General features: G+C 38.6%; 1 protein-coding gene across 3 annotated transcripts; it reads right to left on the bottom strand.

Moving 5' to 3' along the window:
* Nucleotides 1-4669: 4669 nt before the first annotated feature.
* Nucleotides 4670-25360, bottom strand: si:ch211-207e14.4 (interleukin-17 receptor D). Of its 3 annotated transcripts, none has more exons than XM_047369198.1 (12): nucleotides 25010-25360; nucleotides 17396-17480; nucleotides 16032-16190; nucleotides 13470-13597; nucleotides 10579-10702; nucleotides 10352-10390; nucleotides 10102-10247; nucleotides 8189-8263; nucleotides 6977-7043; nucleotides 6205-6345; nucleotides 5938-6110; nucleotides 4670-5423 (listed from the first exon to the last, which is right to left on the bottom strand). In XM_047369198.1, the coding sequence occupies exons 1-12, from the start codon at nucleotides 25175-25177 to the stop codon at nucleotides 4869-4871; spliced, it is 1860 nt and encodes a 619-aa protein (XP_047225154.1). In that variant the 5' UTR covers nucleotides 25178-25360; the 3' UTR covers nucleotides 4670-4868. The 3 variants fall into 3 exon arrangements, with proteins under 3 accessions (XP_047225154.1, XP_047225163.1, XP_047225171.1); XM_047369207.1 differs by having other exon boundaries at nucleotides 13479-13597; XM_047369215.1 differs by lacking the exon at nucleotides 25010-25360 and adding an exon at nucleotides 18061-18158.
* Nucleotides 25361-25370: the final 10 nt, after the last annotated feature.

The raw sequence follows: 25370 nt of genomic DNA, 5'->3' as shown, positions 1-25370 counted from the left end.
CCCTCTTCTCTTCCATATTTTCTGTGCTGATTCTAAACATGCAGCTCTGGCTTTAAAGATGCAAGAAAATTAAGAAATAAATCATAGCTATTAATCACAGGTGGAACATTGATTAGTTAACTTTTATTTTTCTGAATTACACATGTAATATTATATAAACTAATCTAATTAAACAAGGATACAGTTTTTTTCTGAAGGTGAGACATACATACTATATGTATACAGTTATTAATAACTGTAATATTAGTACTAATAAGGTCCAGGATGAGGCTCTATGCTATATTTTAAACACCACAACTTAACACCCTTTCCTCTCAAAGTGTTTAATAGTAAGAACTGCACTAATGCCTCACATGCTCACTGCAGAACAAAAGACTGTTGAAAAAATGTTTCTTTTATTATTTTTGGCAGGCTAAATTTCTTCAGTAGTGGAATGAAGGGCTGAAAAGATGGTGATAAAAGAGAACAGGTTCATAAAATAACAATTTTAATAAAATGTTTCGAAAGCTCTTGGCATAATAAAATAAACGTGTTTTAGGATTTTACCATTTGACTAAGATTTAGGAAAATAAACTTTATACCAGTTTCCTTTTTTGAAATATAAGAATAAAGACAATGGAGCCTTACACTTTGATGAGAATGTAATATTTAAAAAGGTCATTTATGTAGAAGACAAAAGAAGCACATTTTTCTGGCCCAAAGTAAACATCTCTGAGTTTAAGAAAAACTTTTGTCAGTAAAAATTCAGATTAAGTTATTTTCGAAATACCTCAAAATGTGTCATTATTTGCTTCAGCAAAATGGTTTTTCATCAGGCCTAAACTCTGTTTCTCCTTGTCCTTCATTCAGCTTCTAACAAAAATAAAAAGTAAAATTATTGCCAGCCTTTTTTGTTTGATTCACAATAATTTACATTCAGTCTAAAACCAGCCGAGACAGAGAACTGGTACAATAGGTCCTATATTATTTTAATTTTAAATTACCTATAAATTGTCTTATTTAAATCTTAAGTATTTTTTTGATTTGGGCTAAAGCCCCCAATGTTTTGAGACCCTAAAAACGCCCCTGATATATATTAATGATATTATAGATGCTTATAATTTGTATCCCCAATTTTAAAATGTGCATCCAAGAATATGTAGGCTATACTGAGATTAACTGATAATAAACAGATTTTATTATGGTATTGCATTTTAAAAGTGACCAGCACAGAACTGACTGGAGTTTTGGTTAGATTTTATTATTTAATAAAACCAGTATAACAACAGCAAAACCACTTGAAAACAGTCTAGGGTATTATTTATGAACTGCTGACTAAGACCTAGGTGACGGTTGATGAGTTGTTTGGGGTTATTTTCATGTGCATAATCTCACGGACGAGCTAACATGAATACATCATGTATATAAGCAATAAACATAGTTGATATGATGTGTAAAATTGTTTTGTTATCATAACGGATACTAAATAATTTCTTTGCTAAACATATAGTCAGACAGCATATATATATATATATATACACACAGTACAGACCAAAAGTTTGGACACACCTTCTCAATCTAAGAGTTTTCTTTATTTTCATGACTATGAATATTGTAGCTTCACGCTGAAGGCATCAAAACTATAAATTAACACATGTGGAATTATATACTGAACATAAAGTTTGAAACAACTGAAAATATGTCTTATATTCTAGGTTCTTCAAAGTAGCCACCTTTTGCTTTGATTACTGCTCCACACACTCTTGGCATTCTGTTGATGAGCTTCAAGAGGTAGTCACCTGAAATGGTTTTCCAACAGTCTTGAAGGAGTTCCCAGAGATGCTTAGCACTTGTTGGCCCTTTTGCCTTCACTCTGCGGTCCAGCTCAGCCCAAACCATCTCGATTGGGTTCAGGTCCGGTGACTGTGGAGGCCAGGTCATCTGGCGCAGCACCCCATCACTCTCCTTCTTGGTCAAATAGCCCTTACACAGCCTGGAGGTGTGTTTGGGGTCATTGTCCTGTTGAAAAATAAATGATGGTCCAACTAAACGCAAACCGGATGGAATAGCATGCTGCAAGATGCTGTGGTAACCATGCTGGTTCAGTATGCCTTCAATTTTGAATAAATCCCCAACAGTGTCACCAGCAAAGCAAACCCACACCATCACACCTCCTCCTCCATGCTTCACGGTGGGAACCAGGCATGTAGAGTTCATCCGTTCATCTCTTCTGTGCCGCACAAAGACACGGTGATTGGAACCAAAGATCTCAAACTTGGACTCATCAGACCAAAGCACAGATTTCCACTGGTCTAATGTCCATTTCTTGTGTTCTTTAGCCCAAACAAGTCTCTTCTGCTTGTTGTCTGTCCTAAGCAGTGGTTTCATAGCAGCTATTTTACCATGAAGGCCTGATTCACACAGTCTCCTCTTAACAGTTGTTCTAGAGATGTGTCTGCTGCTAGAACTCTGTGTGGCATTGACCTGTTCTCTAATCTGAGATGCTGTTAACCTGCAATTTCTGAGGCTGGTGACTCGGATGAACTTATCGTCCGCACCAGAGGTGACTCTTGGTCTTTCTTTCCTGGGGCGGTCCTCATGTGAGCCAGTTTCTTTGTAGCACTTGATGGTTTTTGCGACTGCACTTAGGGACACAAAGTTTTCCCAATTGTTCGGACTGATTGATCTTCATGATGGCCACTAGTTTTTCTTTACTTAGCTGCTTTTTTCTTGCCATAATACAAATTCTAACAGTCTATTAAGTAGGACTATCAGCTGTGTACTGTATCCACCTCCTGCACAACACAACTGATGGTCCCAACCCCATTTATAAGGCTTGAAATCCCACTTATTAAACCTGACAGGGCATACCTGTGAAGTGAAAACCATTTCAGGTGACTACCTCTTGAAGGTCATCAACAGAATCCCAAGAGTGTACAGAGCAGTAATCAAAATATAACTATTTTCCCCCTCATTCCAAATAGTTTCTGAACTGTTCTGCTATGCTGGAGCCTCAATGCTCTTGCTTTGCTTCTCTCCCCCTCGGAGCTCGAGGATTTTGTAAACGGCCAGCCTTTAAAACGAGCACCGCTACGTTTAATGTCTGTCTGCTTGCAATGCTCCTAAATACGCTACACGAGAGCGCATGCGCACTTACCTCCAAAACAGAGCGGTTGCCAAAGAGATCGGTGCGTTCGATTTAATGGACTGAGAGATTTTGCACAGGTGGTGCACAGACATAAAAATCGTCGCTTGCATTAGGACAGCACGAACAATGAATCACTTACCATCTGCAGACTTTTAAATAAAAACCGCGAAAACAACCGAACTGTCCAATTTTTTATTTAAATAAAATCAAAACTTGACCACAATGCAGAGAACAATAACTTCTTTGTTCAAAAGAAAATATTTTTTTATATATGTGAATATTTGTATATATGTATATTCTTTAATGCAAAAAACAAAAACCAGAGAGCAAAGTGTACCGGAGTAAAACTCCCTGTTTGTATGCACGAACTTGGCAATAAAGCTGATTCTGATTGTGAAAAGACAGAAACTAAAGATGAAAAGTTAAGCATCAGAAAATGGTTTATCATTGTTTCATGCATGGCAATTCTTTAACAATTGATATATATATATATATATATATATATATATAAATAGACATGCATATATGGCCCCAGTGCCTCCCCAGCCCCCTCTCTAGCTCTGCCCCTAAGTACCGGCAAGAGTTTAAAACTACTCACCCCTGCAGGTAGTGCTTCAAAGCAGCATTTTACAAGACATCACATATACTAGCTTTTTAAATAGCCTACTTATATTTTTGAACCTTATGAATATTACTGCATGCATAAAGTCATAAGTCATAGTGCAAAGTTTTGTGTATCTGAGGTCCAACTACAATACGTATGCACAATAATTATGGAAGGTAAAGAAGTATTGAGATTTTCTCAGTAAATATTTAGATGTTTCTTTATATATTTGTAGACACACACACACATACATATATATATATATATATATATATATATATATATATATATATATACATAAATATATATATATTAGTAGATACACTACTAATTCCTATATATTTCCAGGAAATAGGTATTCCACTCAATGGCAGTGGGCTCTATGCACACTATGTGCACAAGACTCCACTGCTGAAGGAAAGAACAAGTTAAGGTATGCTGCTGAATATTTGGACAGGTCAATGAAATGAAAAGTGTAGTCTGGACAAATGAGATCAGGATTGAACTCTTTAGATGTCATTGCACATACCATGTTTGGAGAAGGAATTGGACTGTACAACGCCCCCAAAACAACAGAGATACTGTGACATTTGGAGGTGGAAACATTATAGTGCAGGACTGTCTTTCAGCATATGATGCTGGCCGACCTAATATAACTGAAGGAAGGCTGAATGAAGAAATGTAGTGGGAGATCCTTGACAGGAATCTGGAGATGAAACAAGGGAGGATTTTTCCAGCAAAAATTCCAAACACGCAGCAAAGGAAACTCAACTGGTTTCAGAGAAATAAAATAAAGTTGCTGCAACTGCCCAGTCAATCACTTGACTTGAATCCAATTAAAAATCTGAACTCTGAACTGAAGATCAGACTAGATAGGAGAGGTCCTCAAAACCTTCAAGACTCGACCAGTTTTTGTGGAAAAATTGGTTAAAATCACATTTGAGCAGTGTATGCAACTAGTTTTATTATGACTGGCCTTGAAGTTCTTGTTACCAAAAAAGGCTTCTCTATCTTTACATGCCCCTAGTTTGTGTGGATATCTTGGGTTGTTACTAACATCTGGTGTGAATTTCAAGCCCCCACAGAAAAATATTTATGGCAGTAAAAATGTTTTATCTCCCCACTGTATATCATGTTTTAAACATCCACTCTGTCACAGTATGAGCTATCCTCCGTTTGATGCTGCTTTTCACTCAGCATCATCCCCGCTTCCTGGATAGCTAACTGCAGAGCAGCTCCTGTTGGGACTGTGGTAAAACCTTCCTCTGTGATGTTGTTAATCTTAAGGTAACCACCTGGTCTGTGCAGGGCCACTCCATGAAGATGTGAAAAGAGCAGCGGTAAGTCTTGTGGGAATGTGTAGTGAGATACCAGCCTCAGCTCAGTGGGGATGTCTGTTTCCTTACAGTACTTGAAAACAGCTGCCATGTATTTAGACAGGTCTTCTCCCCGGGTTTTGGCTAATCCCACCTCTGCTCCAATAAGTTGGATGATGGCGTCAGAACTGCAGGCGTTTGACATTAAAGCCAAATTGTCATCATGAATCACCTCTGGATCAGCAGTGTCGTGTCTCTGCCTGTGTCCTGGAGAACAGATCACCAGTACAAAGTCGCTCTCCCGGATCTTTCGACAGTACCAGGTCATACTGCCCTCCTCAGCGATGCTCAGAGAGTCCCAAAGGTCCATGCACACCTAAGAAGACATAAGGTTTTTTGCATTTTGTCACATAACAACCACAAAAGTTTGTGTATTTTTGGAGGTTTGTCCAATATTTTTTAAGTTAATATCTCTGCCAGCTGGGCACATCCAAAGACTGAAATTTTGCTCATTCCTCTTTGCAAAATAGCCCCAAGCACAGTCAGATTGGGTGGAGAGCATCCGTGATCATTAGTTTTGAAATCTTGCCACTGATTCCATAATGGCTTTAGGTTTGAACTTTGACTGGACCATTCTAATGCATAATTATGCTTTGATCTAAACCATCCCATAACAGCTCTGGCTATATGCTTAAGGTCATTGTCTTGGAAGACGAACCCTCACCCCAGTCTCAAGCCTTTTGTATCCTACATGTACAGGTTCTTTGTCAGAAAAATTGGTACATTTTTCATCTGGCCAGAGCACTTTCTTCAACATGTTTGTTAATAACTGGACCCCATTATGCTATAATGACAGAAAATACAAAAAGGAAGCAAAGAGTGTAGAATACCTGAGTCGCCATGTGCTGCTGTATGAAGGCTCCCAACTGCATGACGGCTTTTACATGTGCAGGGCCATCATGGCCACTGTAGCAAATTAGAAGACGTGGAGGGGTCACCCTGTATTCAGGCAAGATCACCACTTCCTTTTGGGTCTTAGTCTCCTCATGCAGGGTTATAATTTCTACATGGATGACAAAAATATATGTTGTAGTATTTTACCTACTTGTGCAAGGCAAAGTGTGATTTTGCATGGTTTGGTTTCTGTTGATTTGCACCTGGGTTGACATCAAGTTTCTTCCTGTGCATTTTCGACCTCCAACCCATGAGAGCAGCCAGCAGGACTCCAAATATGGCTGCCACAGCCAGACACAGAGCTGGAACCACAGCCAAAGACGCATGAGCTGAGGATGGAATGTCTGGTGATAGAGGAGATAAAATCTGAAGTTAAATCAGAGTTAAACCTTTATGAAATACTTTGACACTTTGCACGAAGCACTTTCAATCTCATATTTTTACCATTTAAACAAACCTACAATTAGGAGTGTCCACATTTTACAAAGACCATTTACACAAGGAAATTCTAACTTCGCAACCACAAGAAGAAGAATCAAAGAATCAATAAAGTCATATACTTGCTGAGCTGTTTTTTCATTAAAAAGAGCTGTGCAAGTGAGACTTTTTTTTCACATAGATGTACATATATATTTCAGGATTAACTCCATACTATTTATTGAAAAGCGCTCTGGCTAAGGTACTGTTTTACACGCCTCCAATCAGTTATTTCAAAATCAATCAATTCTTTGCAGTGATCACCCTTAGTTAGCTTAACTAATGGATTTCTAGACTTTTTTTTTAATATACAATTGATCTCAAAAGTGTACACATCCCAGTTAAAAAAAGCCATGATCATGATCACTTATTCCAAATATTTAAAAGGATATATAAAAAAGAGAGTCAACCTGTTTCTTTTACTTTGCAAACCCTTACAGTAAACCTTAAGACCGTTTCACTCCATTACAGCATTCAGTCTTCTGCGGCCTTTCATACCTTTCTGAGAGCCCATGACATAAATCTTGAAGCGTTTTCTTACTGCATCTACTTCCTTAGCAGCTATCTGTGACAGAAAGACACATTTAGCATCAACTTTATATCTGGTTTTAAAACCTGAAAACAGAACAGAACAGTGATCAACCTGATTCTTTGGTGTCCTGACCCACTATTAATGCAACATGGACATGCAAGGTTTTGCAGTTCTATTAGTACTCCTTCAATTTGGTCGCATGACAAACACAAACTTCAATGCATTTTTACGGGGTTTTTATGTGACAGACCAACACAAAGTAGAGTGTAATCTTGACACAGATTCTGAATAAAATTTTGGTCTAGACTTTAACTTTTAACATAGTGATGCCTTAGAATAGTTCTGATCCAAACCTTTACATAATGGCTGTATGGTTAGGGTCGTCGTATGGTTAGGGTTAGGGTCCTACTGGAAGGTCAACCTCCAGTCTCAAGCCTCTAACTGATTCTCTTCCAGGTTTACTGTGTATTTAGATCCATTCACCTTTCCATCATCTCTGACCAACTTTGCTGTCCCTGCTGAAGTAAATCATGCCCACAGCGTGATGCTGCCGACACCATGTTGTGTTCAGCGAGAAGCGCAGCCTTAGTTTCTCTCAACATTTATTATTCTTCAATAGTTACATTTTAGTCTCATCTAACAAGAACAATTTCTGCCACATGTTTGCTGTATCCCCAATGTGACTTGTAGAAAATTTTAGACCAGATTTCTTACGGTTTGCTTTCAGCAATGGATTTCTCCAATTAGTGGTCCTGGGTTTTATTTAGGGCAATAGAGTAAAGTGGGCTCAATCAAAAAACAGTACACACTTTTTTCAGATTTTTTACTATTATGCATATTATTACAGTCCCACTCCTGATAAAAACAATTAATTATTGTAACGTAACAAAATGTGAAAAACGTTCTGGGGGTGTAAATGTTTTTTTAACACACTGTAGAGATCACAGACAGACTTTGCTTTGTTTTCTTTGTCCAGAATTTATCTTCATGTTATCATTCTAGGATGAGCGAAACCCATCCTGCCTACACACTTTAGTCTGTAAATAATGGATTTATCTGAAATACTGAATGGGATAAATATAGGCACTGTTTTGAAAAAAAAAAAAAAAAAAAAAAAGCTGTAAGCTATACAAAAACAAACAGTTTTGTATAGCTTAGAGCAAAAACCTATGTCTTACCTCACAGGTGTAGTTCTTTTTTTCATGAAGGCCACTCAGCTGAAAACTGTGGTGGGTTTTGTTTTTGGAGAAATCCTGAGAAAAACCACAACAGTGTTTTTTTACACTTCATAGTACTTATTAAAGCTATGTAGAACACTTTTGAAATGCTGCATCAAATATTTGGATAGTACAATGACTGGTACACCTACTCCACCTCTCACGTATTCATCATTCCCATATATGTGTGCCACCATTGTTGTATCATCTGCATGTCTAAGCATCTGGTTTGGGGAAACCCAGTGTTCAGTGTGTTGGAGTGGGAGATTTTTTACTATGTGGACAGACTGTAGTATCACAATCGGGAAATTCAAAATCCAAAGACAAGTGCAGATGTTCTCAAGCAGAAAAGGGTGGATTGGTGGGGCAGTATGACCTGGTACTGTCCTTGGTGGGGCTGTTGCTTCAGTCTGTGGTGGAAAAGGAGCTGATTCTGAAAGCAAAGCTCTTGATTCACCCAAATTCTATACGGCCAGTTATGGTGATGAAAAATTAATAACGACTGATAGAGCAGATGTGGGATCAAGGGGCTGAAATGAGCTACTGCTCCTCTGCACTAAAGGGAGTCAGCTGAGGTGGTTCAGGTGTCTGAGCAGAATGCAGAATAGATGCCTCCCTTATCAGGTTTTTCTGGGAATATATCACTAAGAGGAGACCCTAGGTCAGACCCAAAACCTGTTGGAGGGACTATTTATCTTTTTTGGGCTTAGAACACCTTGGGGTTCCCCAGCTGGAAAGTGTCGCTGGAGGTTGGGAAGTCTGGGTTTCCCTCTTAGGCCTGATGTAAGTTTCTCTTTTAATCTTTGAGCAATTATGTCAGTAAACAGCAAGTTAATATCAGTGTAGAGGATTGTGTTTCCATATGCTTGTTCTTGTGAAACTCGATGTTCCATTTAACCTTTACCTATAGAATATAGGTCAGGAAAACATAAAACCTTAGAATTTTGTGTTAAAACAACACGATAGAACACCATTTTTACAATATCTTTCTTAAATGGGACAACTAGACAGACTTTTACTGTTATTGTGAATATGTTGGTATAGTTTCTTGCACTTATTCTGTAAAATTAGACAGAATAACTGCCACAACTAACCTGTCCAATAAGGGAACATCTTATCCACTCGAAGATAAATGTATTTCCTAAACACTAGGGGGCAGCCTGATGATGAAATTAAAACTTGAGCGTATGTGGCAAATGGCTTCTTTACCCTGCATACAGCACAATTCAAGAATTTTGTTGCATGATGATGATTTAAAAGGAGCTAAATATGACAAATATACTCCAAGGTGATATGAACTATCAATTTAATGCAACATCAATGATGCAAGCAACTGTGGCACACAGGGCAGTATTTTCCCCCTCTCTGAGAAATGATCATGTTTGCAGTGGAAATAATATGAAATGGACCTCAGCAGAGCTGTTTGCGAAAGCATCCTGCACTTATGTGGCCACTGAGGGCACTGTTGCATGGAGGACCGATCTAGCCATAATTAAGAATAAATACAGAAGTAAATAAATGATTCAATAAAAGAATGACTGGGCCAAAAAGTAGCTAGAAATATAAATTAGTGCGACATTAAATGCAAAAAAATAATAAAAAGAAGATATTTATTCATTATCAATTATTCAGATATAAATATATATATTTCTATTTTAATCCACTATTTTTATTTAAACCACGAATTTTCAAATCATATTTATTTTTCCTTGAACTCTATATTTTTCCTCTGTTTATTTATTCTTAATGATTGCAGGATCGGTCCTCCACACTAATGTTTAGTAAAAGTATACATTGGCAGCATGTTCATTTCTATAAACTGGGCTAAAAATTAAAATCGTTACAAATTGAAAGAAAAAACAAAGTACACTCACTGGAACTATGTCTGTGTATTTCGTTTTGACGTCTCCATAACAAAAGGAGAAGTACCTTCTGATGCCCAGGTTTGGTGGAGCCAAGTTAAAAGTCACAGTGATATTAGAGCCTTCCTGCTGGACCTCAACATGCCGCGGGTACCAGTCTGCAACCGTTTTACAAAATGCTTACATGCAGAGCTGATTTTAAGAAGAAATGTTTAATGATAAGATCATATTCCTCTTGATGAACAATAAATTGTTTTCTCACCTTGCTTACACTGCTCCAGACCATTTTTCTCTGCACATGCTGAAAAGCCCATAATAAACTTGTAATTATAGACCCAATGCTGCTTTAATATATAAAAAGAAGTGGGCCAAGTTTTTAGAGAAGACAGAGGATGAGATGTCATAACTAATACGGTTTAAAATGAATGTGAACATTAAATTCTCATCAGGTTCCACGTAATAAAGTAACACAGCTTGAAAGGGTCTTACAGTGAGTGTAGAAGTAAAGGCTTTGGTAAAACTTGTCCCACTGCTCAGGAACCGGCAAGGCCATGACAGTAACAACATACTGGGATCCTAAGGAGAGGTCAGGAAATGGGTCTGATTTGTAGATCTATAAAAAAACAAATTAAGCACAATTGAAGTTTAAAATATTGGAATGAGTGTATTATGCTACGCTTTAAATGACTGAATGATTCACAGAAGCAAACACGTATATAGTTTGGACAACTTTTTACATAGTTTTAGTAGTGCTTTATGATACTAAGACCACAATAATACCGACTGCTACTTCCTTTTATTGCAGACTTTCCAATAGGCCATCAGATTTAGTTGGGTGTTTTCAAATTAGCACAGGAGGTGAAGAGGTGCCAGAGTTGCCCTTCCGAACTTTTCCCCTTGTGGTAGCAGGTGGATATTTCAACCATAACCATGACATTAACGCTACTGAATCTCCAATTGTTCCTGATTGTGTACAAGCTATGTAGCATTAGCACTGCAGCACAGCCAGCTGCTACAGGTAGTTAGAAAAGTCACATCTGAAAACTTAGTTATTAAAAGTTAGTTTTAAAATGTAGAAAATTGTCATAACAATGAGCGACAAATGGGCTACCACAGGGCTGTATGAGGGTGAAGTGAAAACATTGTTAGACATTTAGTTAAGAACAAAATTCACTGTCAGGTTTAAATTTAAAGCAATCCTTTAATTTTATCAACATGTTTTTTCTGAGTCGGCCAGCCAGTTATGACTTGAATCTGATAGAGAATCTGTGGATGGAGCTAAACATTAGGGTGATGGGGAGTAGGCCTTCCAACCTCAAAGACTTGGAGCTCATCACCAAAGATAAATGGTCAAAATACCAGTGGAAACTTTCAAAAAACTGGTCGGCCGCCTCATGGAGGGTTTGAGAAAAGTACTAAATAATTCATAACAAGCCATTTTTAATAAAATGTCAATAAAAATAGATAATCGCTGTGTTCATATTGCAGTACCGTATATACTGCACTATAGAGGTACGTCTCAATTAGAATATCAAGTTCAGCATTTTTTTGTCCTTCCATTTTGAAAGTGAAAATTATATATTAAATAAATTCATTACAAATAGAGTGAAATATTTCAAGCTTTTATTTATTGTAATTTTGATGATTATGGCTTCCAGATAATGAAAATTCAAAATTCTGCCTCAGAAAATTAGAATATTGAGAAATGTTAGATATTGGAAACGCGTGTCAAAATGTTTCCTGAGCCTGTAAATGACGTAATAGGCTGGAGTTTGGTAGGACCAAAGTGCAGATTGGAGTGCTGGAGCCGCTGGTAAGTAGTAGAGCCTCTTTAATAAACTTACAAAATCAGCAGGACATGGAACACAGGCACGTAAACAGGAGGAACAGATGGAGACCAACAAAACCAGTGAGTATAAATACTAGGGTAGGGAGGAGAATGGACCAATAAACCAAGAGAACTAATTGGGAGAAATCTGAAGTAGCGAGTGACAGGAAACATGCAGAAAAACTGAGGGAGGGAAGCTAATTAAACCAGAAGATCAGGGAATCTAACTGAACAGGTATAAGAGAACAATGGAATGAACGAAGATAACAGCAACTAAGGAACATAACCAACAGGGAGAAAATAGATCTACCAAAATACCTAACAGATCCAGGGGGGTAACAAATATCAAAACACCAGAATGAATCTAATATGAAACAGAAATAACAGGAGTGCAGAAACCTAACACTAACACTGGCACATCGTGACACTAAATGGTCTCTCTGTCTGGGTCAGTAGGCTACACAATCATGGGGAAGACTGCTGACTGGACAGATGTCCTGAAGACAGTCATTAACACCCGTCACGAGGAGGGGAAGCAATAAAAGGTAATTGCTGAAGAAGCTAGTTGCTCACAGAGTTCTGTATCCAAGCATATCTATAGAAAGATGAGTGGAAGGAAAAAGTGAGGTGGAAAAAGACACACCACCGCAGCCTTGAGAGAATTGCCACGGAAAATCCAGTCAAGAATTTGAGGAAGCTTCACAAGGAGTGGACTAAGGCTGGAGTCAGTACATCAAGAGCCACCACACACAGACAAATCCTACACATGGGTTACAAATCTTGCATACCTCATGTCAAGCAACTCCTAAACCAGAGAAAACATCAGGGCATCTCATAGACTAAGGAGAAAAATAGCTGGATCCAAAGTGCTCTTTTCAGATGAAAGTAAAATTTGCATTCCAGGTAGAAATCAAGGTTCTTGAGTCTGTTTTTGAGCAAGTTTTTGCTTTCTGTTTCCATTACAATCCTTTAACTGACCAAAGTGCTCCGGAGCTTCAGTCTGCACCTTGGTCCAGTTTAAAAACCACATCCTATGACAATATTATATTGTTAGAGCTAACATCAAGACATTGTTTTGAGCCATTAACAGCCGACAGTCCTCAATCGTCACTGGCTAATAATCAAGTGCATCCTTTAATAGCACATGTGCATAAGGTGCATCAGATGTCAATCCTGCTGTCACTAGTATGCATACCGGGGTCCATTCACTCCTGAGAGAGATTTTAGGGCATGAGTTTAAGTTGAGTCAGAAGTTTTTGTTTGTGCAACTTAAATGCAACTTGGGTCATCTGTGGTTCTAACAGGGTGAAACAATCACTTTATTAGGAGATGTTTATTGTGAGCTGCTGCTCTGAGATAAACTGAACTGCATAAAAACTTCCATTTTTAAGCTTGCACTGAAATTCAAACGATTTAAAAATTAATTTGTCTTAAATCTTTTACAGTCTACTTTCTATAAAAGTGAAGATGAACTAGTTTTTAAATAAATCAGTGTGAGCTTTTGTTGCATAAATCAACTTAATGCTTTGAAAAGGAACAAAGGAAATGCCACCTTCTGTACCGTTTGAGCATGTGAGGCAGAAAGAGAGACGTTACGGTTGAAGAGCAACAGCTGACAGGTAGAAGCAGTCCCTCCCAAAGCCTGCACCGACACTTGAAAGCCTCGCAAGAAGGCAATTCCTGCAGAAAGCACAAAGACGTGTGATAGGTTCGCTTCTGCTGTCTGACACGATTTGTGAATTCTCAAAACAATTAGACTATTAAGATGAAGTTCAGTTCAACCCAAGGTTCTTTCATAACCTGCTGTCAGTAAAATGATAAACGTTTAGGTCTTTTATGTGAGGTGACGCATAGCTAAAAGTGACAGATATCTGTCACATCTAGATCCATCTACATTTCAACATGCGCATTCAGTATTAATGCACACCTTGAACTACAGTGGCAATACTGACAGAACTCCTGTTACAGGCTGTTACAGAATTTGGACTGGGGTGGAGGTTCAACTTCCAGCAGGACAATGAGCCTAAACAGACAGCCATAGCTACAATTCTTTTATCATGCAAATGATGTTCCTGGGATTTTCAAAACATGCAATGTTTATGACCCTGAAATATTATGATTAAGAAGCCATTTATTTAAAGGCATGTCTATACTTATCAAATTCAGTTAAATTCAAATGAAAAATTGTTTATTAATCCCAAAGGGAAATTAAATGTTGTTGTAGCTCATATTATGAAGGTTTCCTCAAAGAGCCGTTGTAGATGCTGATGGCTGTGGGCAGGAAGGATCTCCTGTAGCGCTCCGTCTTACAGCAGATCTGAAGAAGCCTCTGACTGAAGACACTCTGTTGTTGTAGGACAGACTCATTAAGAGGATGCTCAGGGTTCTCCATAATGTTCTTCATTTTATAAAGGATCCTTCTTTGCACAATGATCTTCAGAGGAGTCCCCAGAACAGAGCCAGCCTCCTTTATCAGCTTGTTGAGCTTTTTTAAGTCCCTGGCTCTGATGCTGCTTCCCTAGTAGATGATGCCAGGATAGATCACACTCTCCACAACAGACTATAGAAGATCTGTAGCATCTTGCTGCAAACACTGAAGGTCTTAAGCTTCTTTAAGAAGTACAGTCTGCTCTGTCACTTCTTGTAGATGGCTTCACAGTTGCATCTCCATTACAGTCTGTTGTCCAGATGAACACCAAGGTATTTATACTCCTCTGCCATCTCCACTTCTTCTCCCATGATGGAAATAATGTTTTAACTTTTCCTGTTTCTCTTAAAATCTACAACCATCTCCTTTGTTTTAGTCACGTTCAACATGAGATGATTGTTTCCACACCATGCCACAAAGCGGTTCACCACCTTCCTGTACTCAGCTTCTTGTCCATCTCTGATCCACCCCACAACTGCAGAATCATTCGAGTATTTCTGCAGATGACAGGAGTCTGTCTTGTACTGGAAGTCTGAGGTGTACAGAGTGAAAAGGAATGGTGAGAGTACAGTCCCCTGTGGTGCTCCTGTGCTGCTGACTACCTAGTTAGACTCACAACCCTTCAGTCTCACAAACTGTGGTCTGTTTGTCAGGTAGTCTTTGATCCAGGAGATTGTTGAGGCCTCCGCCTGAGTCTTCTGGAGTTTCTGACAAAGCAAATCAGGTTGAATTGTTTTAAATGCACTGGAGAAATCAAAGAACATGATCCTCACAGTGCTGCTGGCTTTGTCCAGATGACAGTGGGTCTGTTGAAGCAGGTGTATGATGGCATCCTGAAAGCTGCTTGTCTGCTTACTCAGGTGGGCCAACAGGAGTCTCTCTAGGACCTTCATGATGTGGGATGTCAGGGCAAGAGGTCTATAGTCACTGAGGACTGATGGGTGAGTTTTCTTTGGTACCGGAACAACATAGGAGGTCTTCCACAACACTGGAACCTTCATCTTGGCCAGGCTAAGGGTGAAGAGGGGCTGCAGAATCCCACAGAGCTGCTCTGCACAGCCCTTCAGGACTCTAGGGCTGACATGATCTGGACCTGCAGCATTATTCCGATTCAGTCTTTTCAGCTGCTTATTTAACTGACATCTAGAGACACACAGGTGGAAATGGATGTTCTGTTTTGGTTAAAGACACATGTAAAACCGGAGGGGTCCATGGCTAAGGTGGAAGATAAAACATTTGAGGAAATCCCAGTCAAACAGTAAAACTTCTGGTTGTAATGTGACAAATTTAGGAAAGGTTCAAGATGCATAAATACATTAGAAAGTTTAAGTAAATAAGTAAGTCGCTCTAAATGACAGCCAAATATTTATAAAATACATGTTTGCCATAGAGTTACATCACCTCCAATTTCAACAACACTACTTCAGGCATTTAAGTGGGTTTTACTACTCATGTTTGGAAGAGCTCAACGGATTTGTGTAGAATGAGGATTAAACGGTGACTAACATGGGGGCAGTCTGAACCAGCACCTAAGGTAATGAAGAAATAAAACTGGAAATAAACCTCCAGCAGAATAACAGAGAGAAGCATTGCCGATTTTAATGAGTGTGACTTGACTCATTTTTGGATAAACTAGAAGATGTTTTTAAGCTCCATATGCATTCGGTTATGTCTGGGTCAACATACCGTAGTGGCTGGGTTTCCAGGAGACGACGACGGTGTCATATTCAGGGTTAGGCTCATGTACAAACCCGACCTTCAGATCAGTTGGTGCTTGGACGTAATGTTCACAGATTGTTGGGTCTTCATTCCCAAGCAGCTCCAAACAAGGCCATGGAATACAATCTGAGGAGGAATCCCATGAGAGTGGTTCAAAGTGTTTTTCAAATAATGCAGCACAATTCATTTTTTTAACATTTGCTTCAGCTGCAGGGTGGTTGAGTGAATGGACACAAGGTATAAGCAATACATGTCAGCAGCACATGCTTTAGTAAATGATGATTTTGTATTTACTCTTCTGAGTGTAGACCCACAAATACTTGGAGACCCTTTACAATCCTAAATGTGAGATGGCTCATGTAACTGAAGGATTTTATTAATGAAATATTTTATTTCAGATTGAAATTATTTTGGATGAATAGATATGATTTAGTAGCTTACAACTGCTAGACAGTTCTAGTCAGAAGTCAATATGGACTTGACGGTCATATTCATTTTGGGGATTTAATCATTTATTTTAATCGTTTTTTGGTTTTCCTTTATTTCAGTGCCAAATGATCTTACAACAAGTCCGAGTCCAATAATTTGTAAGGATAAGAACTTGATGAGCACGTTTGAATTTATTGTGTAACATAAACAACCTGTGGTTCATTATTTTTGCTCCGACCACATGCTATGCATAGCCATCAACAAGCTTCTGGTGGTATTCCTGACATTTGTTTTGTCCATATTCTAAACTGAAAGTTACAATGTAAACCATGCTTTATTACCAAACGTGGCACAGATGTTCCAGCAGTTTCCACTTTATGATTGGCTTGAGACTTGGTGGTTTTTGGGCAGTTCTTAACAAAACTAATCACTTTTTTTCATCTGAGGGTGACACTTTGGGTCATCTTCTAAACCTTAGCAAAAAGATTAAACATTTGACACAATTAATTTACGTACAGACATTTTTAACTGAATCTACCCTTTAGATCTTTCCTGGGTCCCTTGGATTTGTTGTTGCTCCCTGGATAGTGGTCACTCCAATGAGTTCTGTCAACCATTATTTTAGAGAAACTACACACTGTAGTCAATGATTACTGAAGGTGAAGTTAATGAACCTTGTTTACTTGTTCAGTTAAAAGATTTAGGTGATGTACATCTTTAAGCCTTTATGTACAGTTTGAAGCCTAAGTGAATCAGAGAAAGTCCACAATAAACGTGACACTTGTGAACCTAATTAAAACCACAGAATTAATAAAAAGCTCAACATTACCATGATAATCATGATCTTTAGGAGTGTATACAAAGTTGTAAAGGTCTGTGCTGCAAGGCTGAATGTGACTTACCTCCAAATGCATGGGTGGAGTCAAAACCCAGAGTCTTCTTGATGTCATCTGCAGTTACTCTGCAGTATTCACATTCAGGTCCTCCCTGCCAAGCAGAAAGTTTACAGAATCACCTCCAGCTTCATTTTACTGTGATCTACTAACACATGCACACAGATTGACGTAAAGAAAAAGAGAGCAAGAATGATTTTCAGAATCACGTTAAATTAAATTCAAAGTTCTGGAACAGTTCAATAAAATTCTGCTAGGGTTTGATCTACCATTGAACTACATTTCTGTTTTTTCCTTTACTGTTTTACGTAGAAAGTATCTGACATATCTCCATTTTATGATTATTTTCTGCCTCTGCTTTAAAACTCCAAAGCAGCAAAACAAATATGAAATAGGATTTTTAAATATTTAAAAATAGATCTTAAGGACAATGACTGTTGAATAAGAATTTCTTCATCTCCTTTTTAAAGGAGTCAAAACTCTCAAGAAAAAAAAAAACCGTTTTTAATTCCTTAGTCATGGTGTTCCAGTCTGGAAAGAACGACCCAACCAGGTTGTATATCAGGGGCCTCATGTGTAAAAGAGTGCGCAGCTTTCATACTAAAGGTAGAGTTTGCAACAAATTTTGAAAAGCGCAGCGCACAAAGAAAATCAATGTATAAAACCGTGCGCACCCATGTTTCTGCGCACATTTCCTTCATATCATACATCATATCTTGCGTGAAATGGAGCGCAGCTGCAGGGCTGGACCGCGCTGTTCCCTCCCATGAAATAATATTCAGATTTGTAGAAATACACGGAAGGCTCTCACCACGTGTCCAAATAACCATGGCAACGGCGGTCTGTGCGGCTGAAAAGAAGAATTTCAGTAAATGTTAAATACAGGTGTTAGTGTCCGAGGTGGAGGCAAAACGTTGAACTTTATTTCATTTCATTCCTGCAAGTAATAAAATCATTTTAAAAGATTGACTAGCAGAAGGTGGCAAATTCTGTAAAATTCCGATCATTGGCCGAATTAAAAAAATATTTAGCGACTTAATATTAATTGATGTTGATTAATGTTAAGTAGTCTGGACACACTGAGTTATTTAAGTTGACATTTATTGGCAGATCAAGTGGAAACTGAGGAGTGCGCCGCCAGAAACATCTTCTGTTAATGGGATAATAGTCTCATTATCCCAAGATAAGGGAATAATTATTATCTTGTTATCCCAGGACAACCAAATTTATAATCTGGTGATAACAGGATCAATATATCTTTGTAGTGAATGAAATGGGATAATGTCTCTCTAAAGTTCACACACAGTGCGTGGATAGCATCAGTATGTAATAAAAATCCTATCAGTTTCATTAAGTATAAATTATTAGGCTCAAATCTTGAAACATCTGAATGAAAGTTGAATCCTCTTTGTCAGAGAGCCTGAACTGCATATAATGAAAGGAAGGAGAGGACTTTAAAAAAAAAAAATATCCTCAGAATCCTAATATTACCACTTTGTATGTGAAATGAATGGTTATATTGTACCTAGTCCCTAAAATAATCAATAAATAAACTATTAATAATCACACTTGGGGATAAATTACCAAGACATAATGGAATCTAACTACTTAAGGGAAATTGTGAAATGTTTGGAGATAAACATAGAGTTATTCTTAAACTGTTAAGGATTAAAAAACATCAAAAGGTCTCCTCTTCCTGAGCTCATTGGGCGGCAGGAAATTAATTTGACCCAGCTTCATGGTTCTCTCTGAAAGGAAATGCCAGCTGTTTTCAACCTGGCCGAGATGGTGCACGTTTGCACAGTTTCATTTTCAGTGTGTTTGGATAATCCCAAGGATTCATGTAAAGGCACCTGAAGACCTTTTCAGTAGTCTAGGTCAGTGTAGTAAAGTGTTTGCATCTGTGCTCAAATAAGTATTTTCAGTTTTTGGTTTTGTTTTTTGCAGCACTAGTGGCCTTTATTTATCTTATTTTATTTTTTTTAAGTTGGCAGACAAGAAGAGGGGTGGACAGAGGGGGAAGACATGCAGCAAAAGTCTCTGGGGTCGGGACTTGAAGGCAGGAGGGCGGCACCGAGGCCTCTGAATATGGGTCAGTTCTACCGGTACACCAAGCACCACACCCTTAAAGTCAGTTTGTGGGTGTTTCTGGACACTACATTATTAAAGCCAGGAACAAGATACTTCCCTGGGTAAAAAGTTTTATTCTGAATGGTTTAATTAAGATGTTTTGGAACAATTAAAGTGGGCAAGTTTAAGATCCTTGTTGGACAGATCTGCACATTATTCAGCACTGGTATAATCTGGTAATTTCAGGCTTTTTATTTCACAGAATTATCTCCTTCTCTCTGATTTTGGCCTGTTTCAAATGCAGTTTGCTTTAGGTACAAAACACTTCACTGGGATCCAGAAATATAATCTCATTGGTCATTTTCCCCCATTCCTTTTGTTTCTAGTTAAATTTTAAATTTAAAAAAAAGTTTCATTAATTTTAATAACGCCCAAGGATATACAAAAGTTTCAGTACACTGAAATAATTAACCCTCAAATAATTAGAAAATCTTTCTAAATGTTCCTCCAAACTCAGGATTCCACTTTGATCGTGTTCTTTGGGTTGCTTAGAGAGCTTTTTGTCGTGTACAGCACTTCGCTACTGAAAGGTGCTGTATAAATAAACTTGCCTTGCCTTTCAAGTCTGGACCTGATTTTCTTTTCCCCCCATATTTTATCTTTTACAAACAAGCACCTTCTGCTCCGTGAAGCAGTTGCAATTGTTGTAATCTTGTAATCATTGGAAACCTTGCATTTAAAGCCTTTTGACATTACATGTGCAGTAAATGTGATGGCTGTCAACTAAACAGAAAAGGTATTATGGGAATTTAGCATTTCTTTTAACTAAGAGGCAGGGTTTTTGTTTTCATATGTCTGCTCTGACAAAGCCTTAGATATTTTAAGAAGTAAAAAGGGATGGATGGGATTTAAATTGAAAGCAGATTTAAAGGAAAACCTGGCTTTGTTTTCTAATGATAGGACCCACAAGTTTCCATGAGATGTCAGAAGGAATTAAATACAGATGGTGAGGCGTAATGGAAAGCCAGGTTTCTTTGATAGTGGCCTTCAGGTCATCTGCATTTTCGGTTCTGGTGTCTCATGTTCCTCTTGACAATACTCTATAGATTCCCTATAAGGTTCAGGTCAGATTGAAGGCCAGTCAAGCTCCGTAACAGTCATTGAACCATGTTTTAGAACCTTTAGTAGTGTGGGCTGTTACCAAGTCCTGCTGGAAAATTAAATCAGTCAGTCATTTTCTACCGCTTATTCCATAGTGGGTTGCGGGGGAGCTGGTGCCTATCTCCAGCAGTCTATGGGCGAGAGGCGGGGTACACCTTGGACAGGTCGCCAGTCCATCGCAGGGCAACACACAAACAACCACACACACACATACACCTAAGGGCATTTTAGAGAAACCAATTAACCTAACAGGCATGTCTTTGGACTGTGGGAGGAAGCCGGAGTACCCGGTGAGAACCCACGCATGCACGGGGAGAACATGCAAACTCCATGCAGAAAGACCCCAGGCCGGGAATTGAACCCAGGACCTTCTTGCTGCAAGGCAACAGTGCTACCAACTGTGCCACCGTGCAATTAAATCAGCATCTCCATAATACTTGTCAGCAGAAGGGAGCACGATGTTCTTTTTCTTTACATTCAACTTTCTATAAATATGCTTAGATATAGCACTCTGCGACTCTTTAGCCATGACCTTTAGTGGCTTACCCTCCACAAGGAGGGTGTCAATGCTTGTCTTCTGGACATCTGTTGAGTCATCAGTCTTTCTCATGATTGTGACCCAGACTGAGAGACCATTAAGAGACTCAGGAAACATTTGCAAGTGTTTTAGTTAATTAGCTGCATAGGGTGTGACACTATGAGTTTCCAATATTGAACTTTTTCACAAAATTCAAATCTCTTTTAGATGTACCAGTTTTTTAGTTAAGAGGCTATGATCCAGAGGGCAGTGTGGGGGTCTGTGAAGGAGCCCTATGCCCAAGTCGATGGGCTGCTTTCTGCTCAGTCCAGAGCAGTTTGATAGCTATGTTGTGTCAAAATGAGGTGAGATCTTTCCATGTAATCCATGCAACATTCATTAACTGCTCACAGTTAAATCCATAAAAATTACAATAAATATCCTTATGTGTAATCCATGTAATAATTATTATAAATACACAGTTGAAGCAGTGGAGAGTGAAACAAGCTTGTTCTCATATTCTGGAGCTGAGAGACTGGAGAGGCCTGTGTGGAGCCACATATTATCTGTCTTATCTTTTGCAGAATTATAACCAAGAAATGTATCCAAAGAAATGATGTATGATGATTTTACATTTTTTCACGTGTATTAAATGAAATTAGTAATCTTTGATCATCAAGTTAAAAGATATATGATTGAAATATGATTGAGAACTGATAATTAAAATAAAAAACATTAAGGTTTAGAAATTCTCAATCAGCTATATATGAAAGAGATAATGTTGTGTGGTGTATGAATAAAAAGGATGAAGTTTAAGTAATGGTTTTAAACTGTAAAGGCTGTAACTAAAAGTTTGAGCAGCACCAATGTAAGAATTAAAGCCTCTGTTTAAGAGGAAGTGTAACATTGAGTGAGACAGGGATAGAGCAGATGTTCGGGGATTGGGGAAGTGAGAGCTGTAGCTTATAGCACAAGACTGATGACTGATCCGGGGGCACAGGGCAAAGAAGAGGCCAGCAGACAGCTCAGGACTGAGGTGATGATGGGATGTCTGATATGGACACGAGGAAAATTCCAGAAAATAAAAAAAGATCGCCTTATGTCATGGGTGACCAATGGGACAGCCACGGCAACAACCACTGGCCAATGAGCACAAAGGGTTTGGTGGAAATGCTCTATAAAATGGGCAAGAATAGAGGAACTAGTTGGTTGTTGTCCTAGCAGAAGACCAGCGAACAAGATCGGAGAGACGCTACAGATGAATCAGAGGACCAGAGACACAGCCCAGCTGATCGACTGCATTAAATAGAGGATCAACCCGTTTGCCTTAGAAGGACTGTGCCTCAAGATTAAGAATCTGATTTCATCTAAAGCCTTTTTATCCAGACAACAGAAGTGAACTTGATCGGTGAAGAATCTGTTAGCACTACTATTAGTTGTTCACCACAATTCCAGGCTTCATGGAAGAGTGGTAAAAAGACATTTAAAGGCTCTGCAATAGTCATAACTTATACGACCTCTCAGTTCATAAACATGCGGATGCCTCAGGAACTTCCACCTTCTTGTGTTTCTCTTTTAAAGTGGAGCAATAAAAAGTTAATTCAGTTCACATTTACTCCTTGTAGGTTTTGGTCCCCCCTTTTCTTCTCGTCTGTTTACTCTTCGTTAGTCTCAGCTGGCCGTAATTGGACAGTTTAGCTCATTCTTCTACTCTGCTGGGTTACAACACATAATAGGCTGCAGCCGTTTTGAATTTCACCACAGGGTTGCGACTGGTGACCGACAGTCACGCTGTAATCTTCCAATCAGACGATCATTTCTTCAGTCTCCAGCCTTTATGGTCACAGCATTCTTAGTGTCCAAATATTTTTCTCTGTTTGTCTCCTGCGGTGTGTCCTTATGGTTTTTATTCATATTTCTGAGGCTTTAAATGTATTCAAAGGAAGATGATTTTGCATTCTGAAATGTTTAATAGAAGCTTTCATCCTACAGTGATTTATCTGTTTATTGTGCAGATCTTTTATATGACTATTTCAATAATCAAGTAAAAATGAATTAAAGACTCCCTGTTGAGTTTAACAGATTTATTAACTAATTAAGTTAATTCAGAGCAACTTTAACTTCAAAATGAAACAGAACTGAACAAATGCTGGAGAAGCTTTGGTTGGATTTTAAATAATTCATTTCATGTTTTGTTATACTTAGAAACAGGCTTCCCATCAGTTTAGGATTTATTGCCAGGAACCAAAGTTACAACAAAGAAAAATCATCCAAACACAAATCTTAGTTATTGTGCCAAGTTAATATTATTTCAGCATCTTTAAATATGAATAAGTAGAAGCAATTTGTTCTTGGGGCTTGTTAGGATTTAGTTTTTACACATCTGAGTTATATTAATAATTAATAAGCATAAACAGCTCTTCAGAACCATCCTGTATCCCAGCTCTAATGCTCTATAGGGGACATTACTCTTTGCTTACTGAGCTAAAAAAATAATCAAATTTTCCCGGAACGAGTTCCATGTTGAGAAAAGGATCGAAAATCAAGAATATGTTTGTTTTCCCAAACATCTGCACCCAGTCATCTCCGTAAGAGCCCTAGGAGCTTGAAAACGAGATGGCCCTGTCTTACATTCTGTCCTTTGACCACTCTTCTTGTCTTTATTTAGCTCATTTGTTTAATAAGCAACGATCGTTCTTGAAAGCTGCCTGAAGCTGACCTAACAGCAGAACCTGTCAGAGCAAATGTGGAAGACAGTTGCAGAGGTTTAAAAAGATGAACGGTCCACAAACTTCACCTCGACGTCAAACCCCTAAAGGCCTCTTGATTTACAGAACAAAGGTTGTTTTCTGCAATAAATAAAATAGACCTGATAACCATTTGAAAATTATTACAAGGTAAGAAAACATCAAATTCAGCTAAATGGAAGGTGGACTTTTGAGAACATCTTCATGTCCACTTTCATGCTGCCGCTGTTTTGATTTTAATAATAAAGCTTATTTCCATCAAAGACGTTTGAAATTATAGAGTTCATTTATGAAGCCAAATGATTCCTTCAACACTTTTGACACCAACCTTTGTTTTCCTGGTGGTTTATTTAAAATTCTACATCTGAATGTAAAACAACTTTATCTTTGGCATTTAATGAATCCCAGTATTCTTCCTATGATGTGCTCCAACCCAACAGGTGTAAAAAGAAACAGTATCTGCCTGGAGCATAAATACATGCCTTCTAACCTGCATGAACATTAGAACCACAAGAATCTTGACAAACCTGATGCAAACCTGCATAGTGGGGGAGGCTGCAGAAAACAAGATGTGTTCCACTTACTACTAAACACGCCACTTTCTTGTAAATAAAAAATACAAAACAACTTTCAGCTGGAAGTTTGTTGGTTTAGATTTGAACCCGTTTCATTTTTACCTTTTCCCTCTGAGATCATAACGTATGCTTACATTTTTGAACCTTTACAAGTCCGACATAAAATAATGTGCTCCTGTGAAACTTTAAATGTCTCCTCCTGTATCAGATCTGCTGGTTTAAGTCAACTAAAATATGTTTTTCTTTTAAGATGCTGTTTGCAGTCCTGCATCCTATGCTAGATCATATATATAACAGCTATGATAATCAGATATTCATTGAAATATAAGAGAAGATAATGCGCATCATACAACTATTTCCCAAATCTGCTGAGATGGATTACGCGGTAACCCGAACACGTGGAGTCTAGCTGCACAGTAATGTGGAGATGTTTCTCCTGCAGCTCTTCGTCAGATAGAGGATTACCTCGCAATAGATTGTTCACATGGTCGCTAATAATGCATGCTGGAGCCTGACTACATGAAGCAACCCTCCGCAGAAAGGCGAAACCTACCTGTCGGATACATTCCAGACTGCAGTGCTGAGGAGCGACGGCTGCAACCGGGACGTCCGTCTGAGCCCAGAGGGACTGGGTCGTTACCAAAAGCTGGTACAAAGTAAGAGCCGACCTCCACATGCTTCTACGGCCAATATGACATGGTCCACACCATACTGGATGCATAGATCGGCTGCTCTGTCTGCAACCTGAATGTTGAGGATGTTTGCTGTGAACATAAAAGAACCTGGGAGGAGGGAGAACAACAAGGAGGGGAGTGGTGTCCTGGGGCCACAGGTGGAGCACCACTCACAGTGTTTGCTGCATTCCCACATGTGGTCCAACTAGAGTTCCTGCAGCGGCCGAAAACATGTGGGAC

This window comes from Girardinichthys multiradiatus, chromosome 1 (genome assembly GCF_021462225.1).
Source record: "Girardinichthys multiradiatus isolate DD_20200921_A chromosome 1, DD_fGirMul_XY1, whole genome shotgun sequence".
NCBI lineage: Eukaryota > Metazoa > Chordata > Actinopteri > Cyprinodontiformes > Goodeidae > Girardinichthys > Girardinichthys multiradiatus.
Note: the sequence above shows the minus strand (reverse complement) of the source record. Positions and strands in the feature narration are given on the sequence as shown.

Coding starts and splice junctions, on each gene's coding strand:
- si:ch211-207e14.4 (XM_047369198.1), bottom strand. CDS start 25,177: ATGCATCCAGTATGGTGTGGACCATGTCATATTGGCCGTAGAAGCATG. Junction 10,703..13,469: donor ATGCTCAAACGGTACAGAAG/GTGGCATTTCCT, acceptor GTTTTTTTATAG/ATCTACAAATCAGACCCATT. Junction 6,346..6,976: donor TGTCATGGGCTCTCAGAAAG/GTATGAAAGGCC, acceptor CTCTATCACCAG/ACATTCCATCCTCAGCTCAT.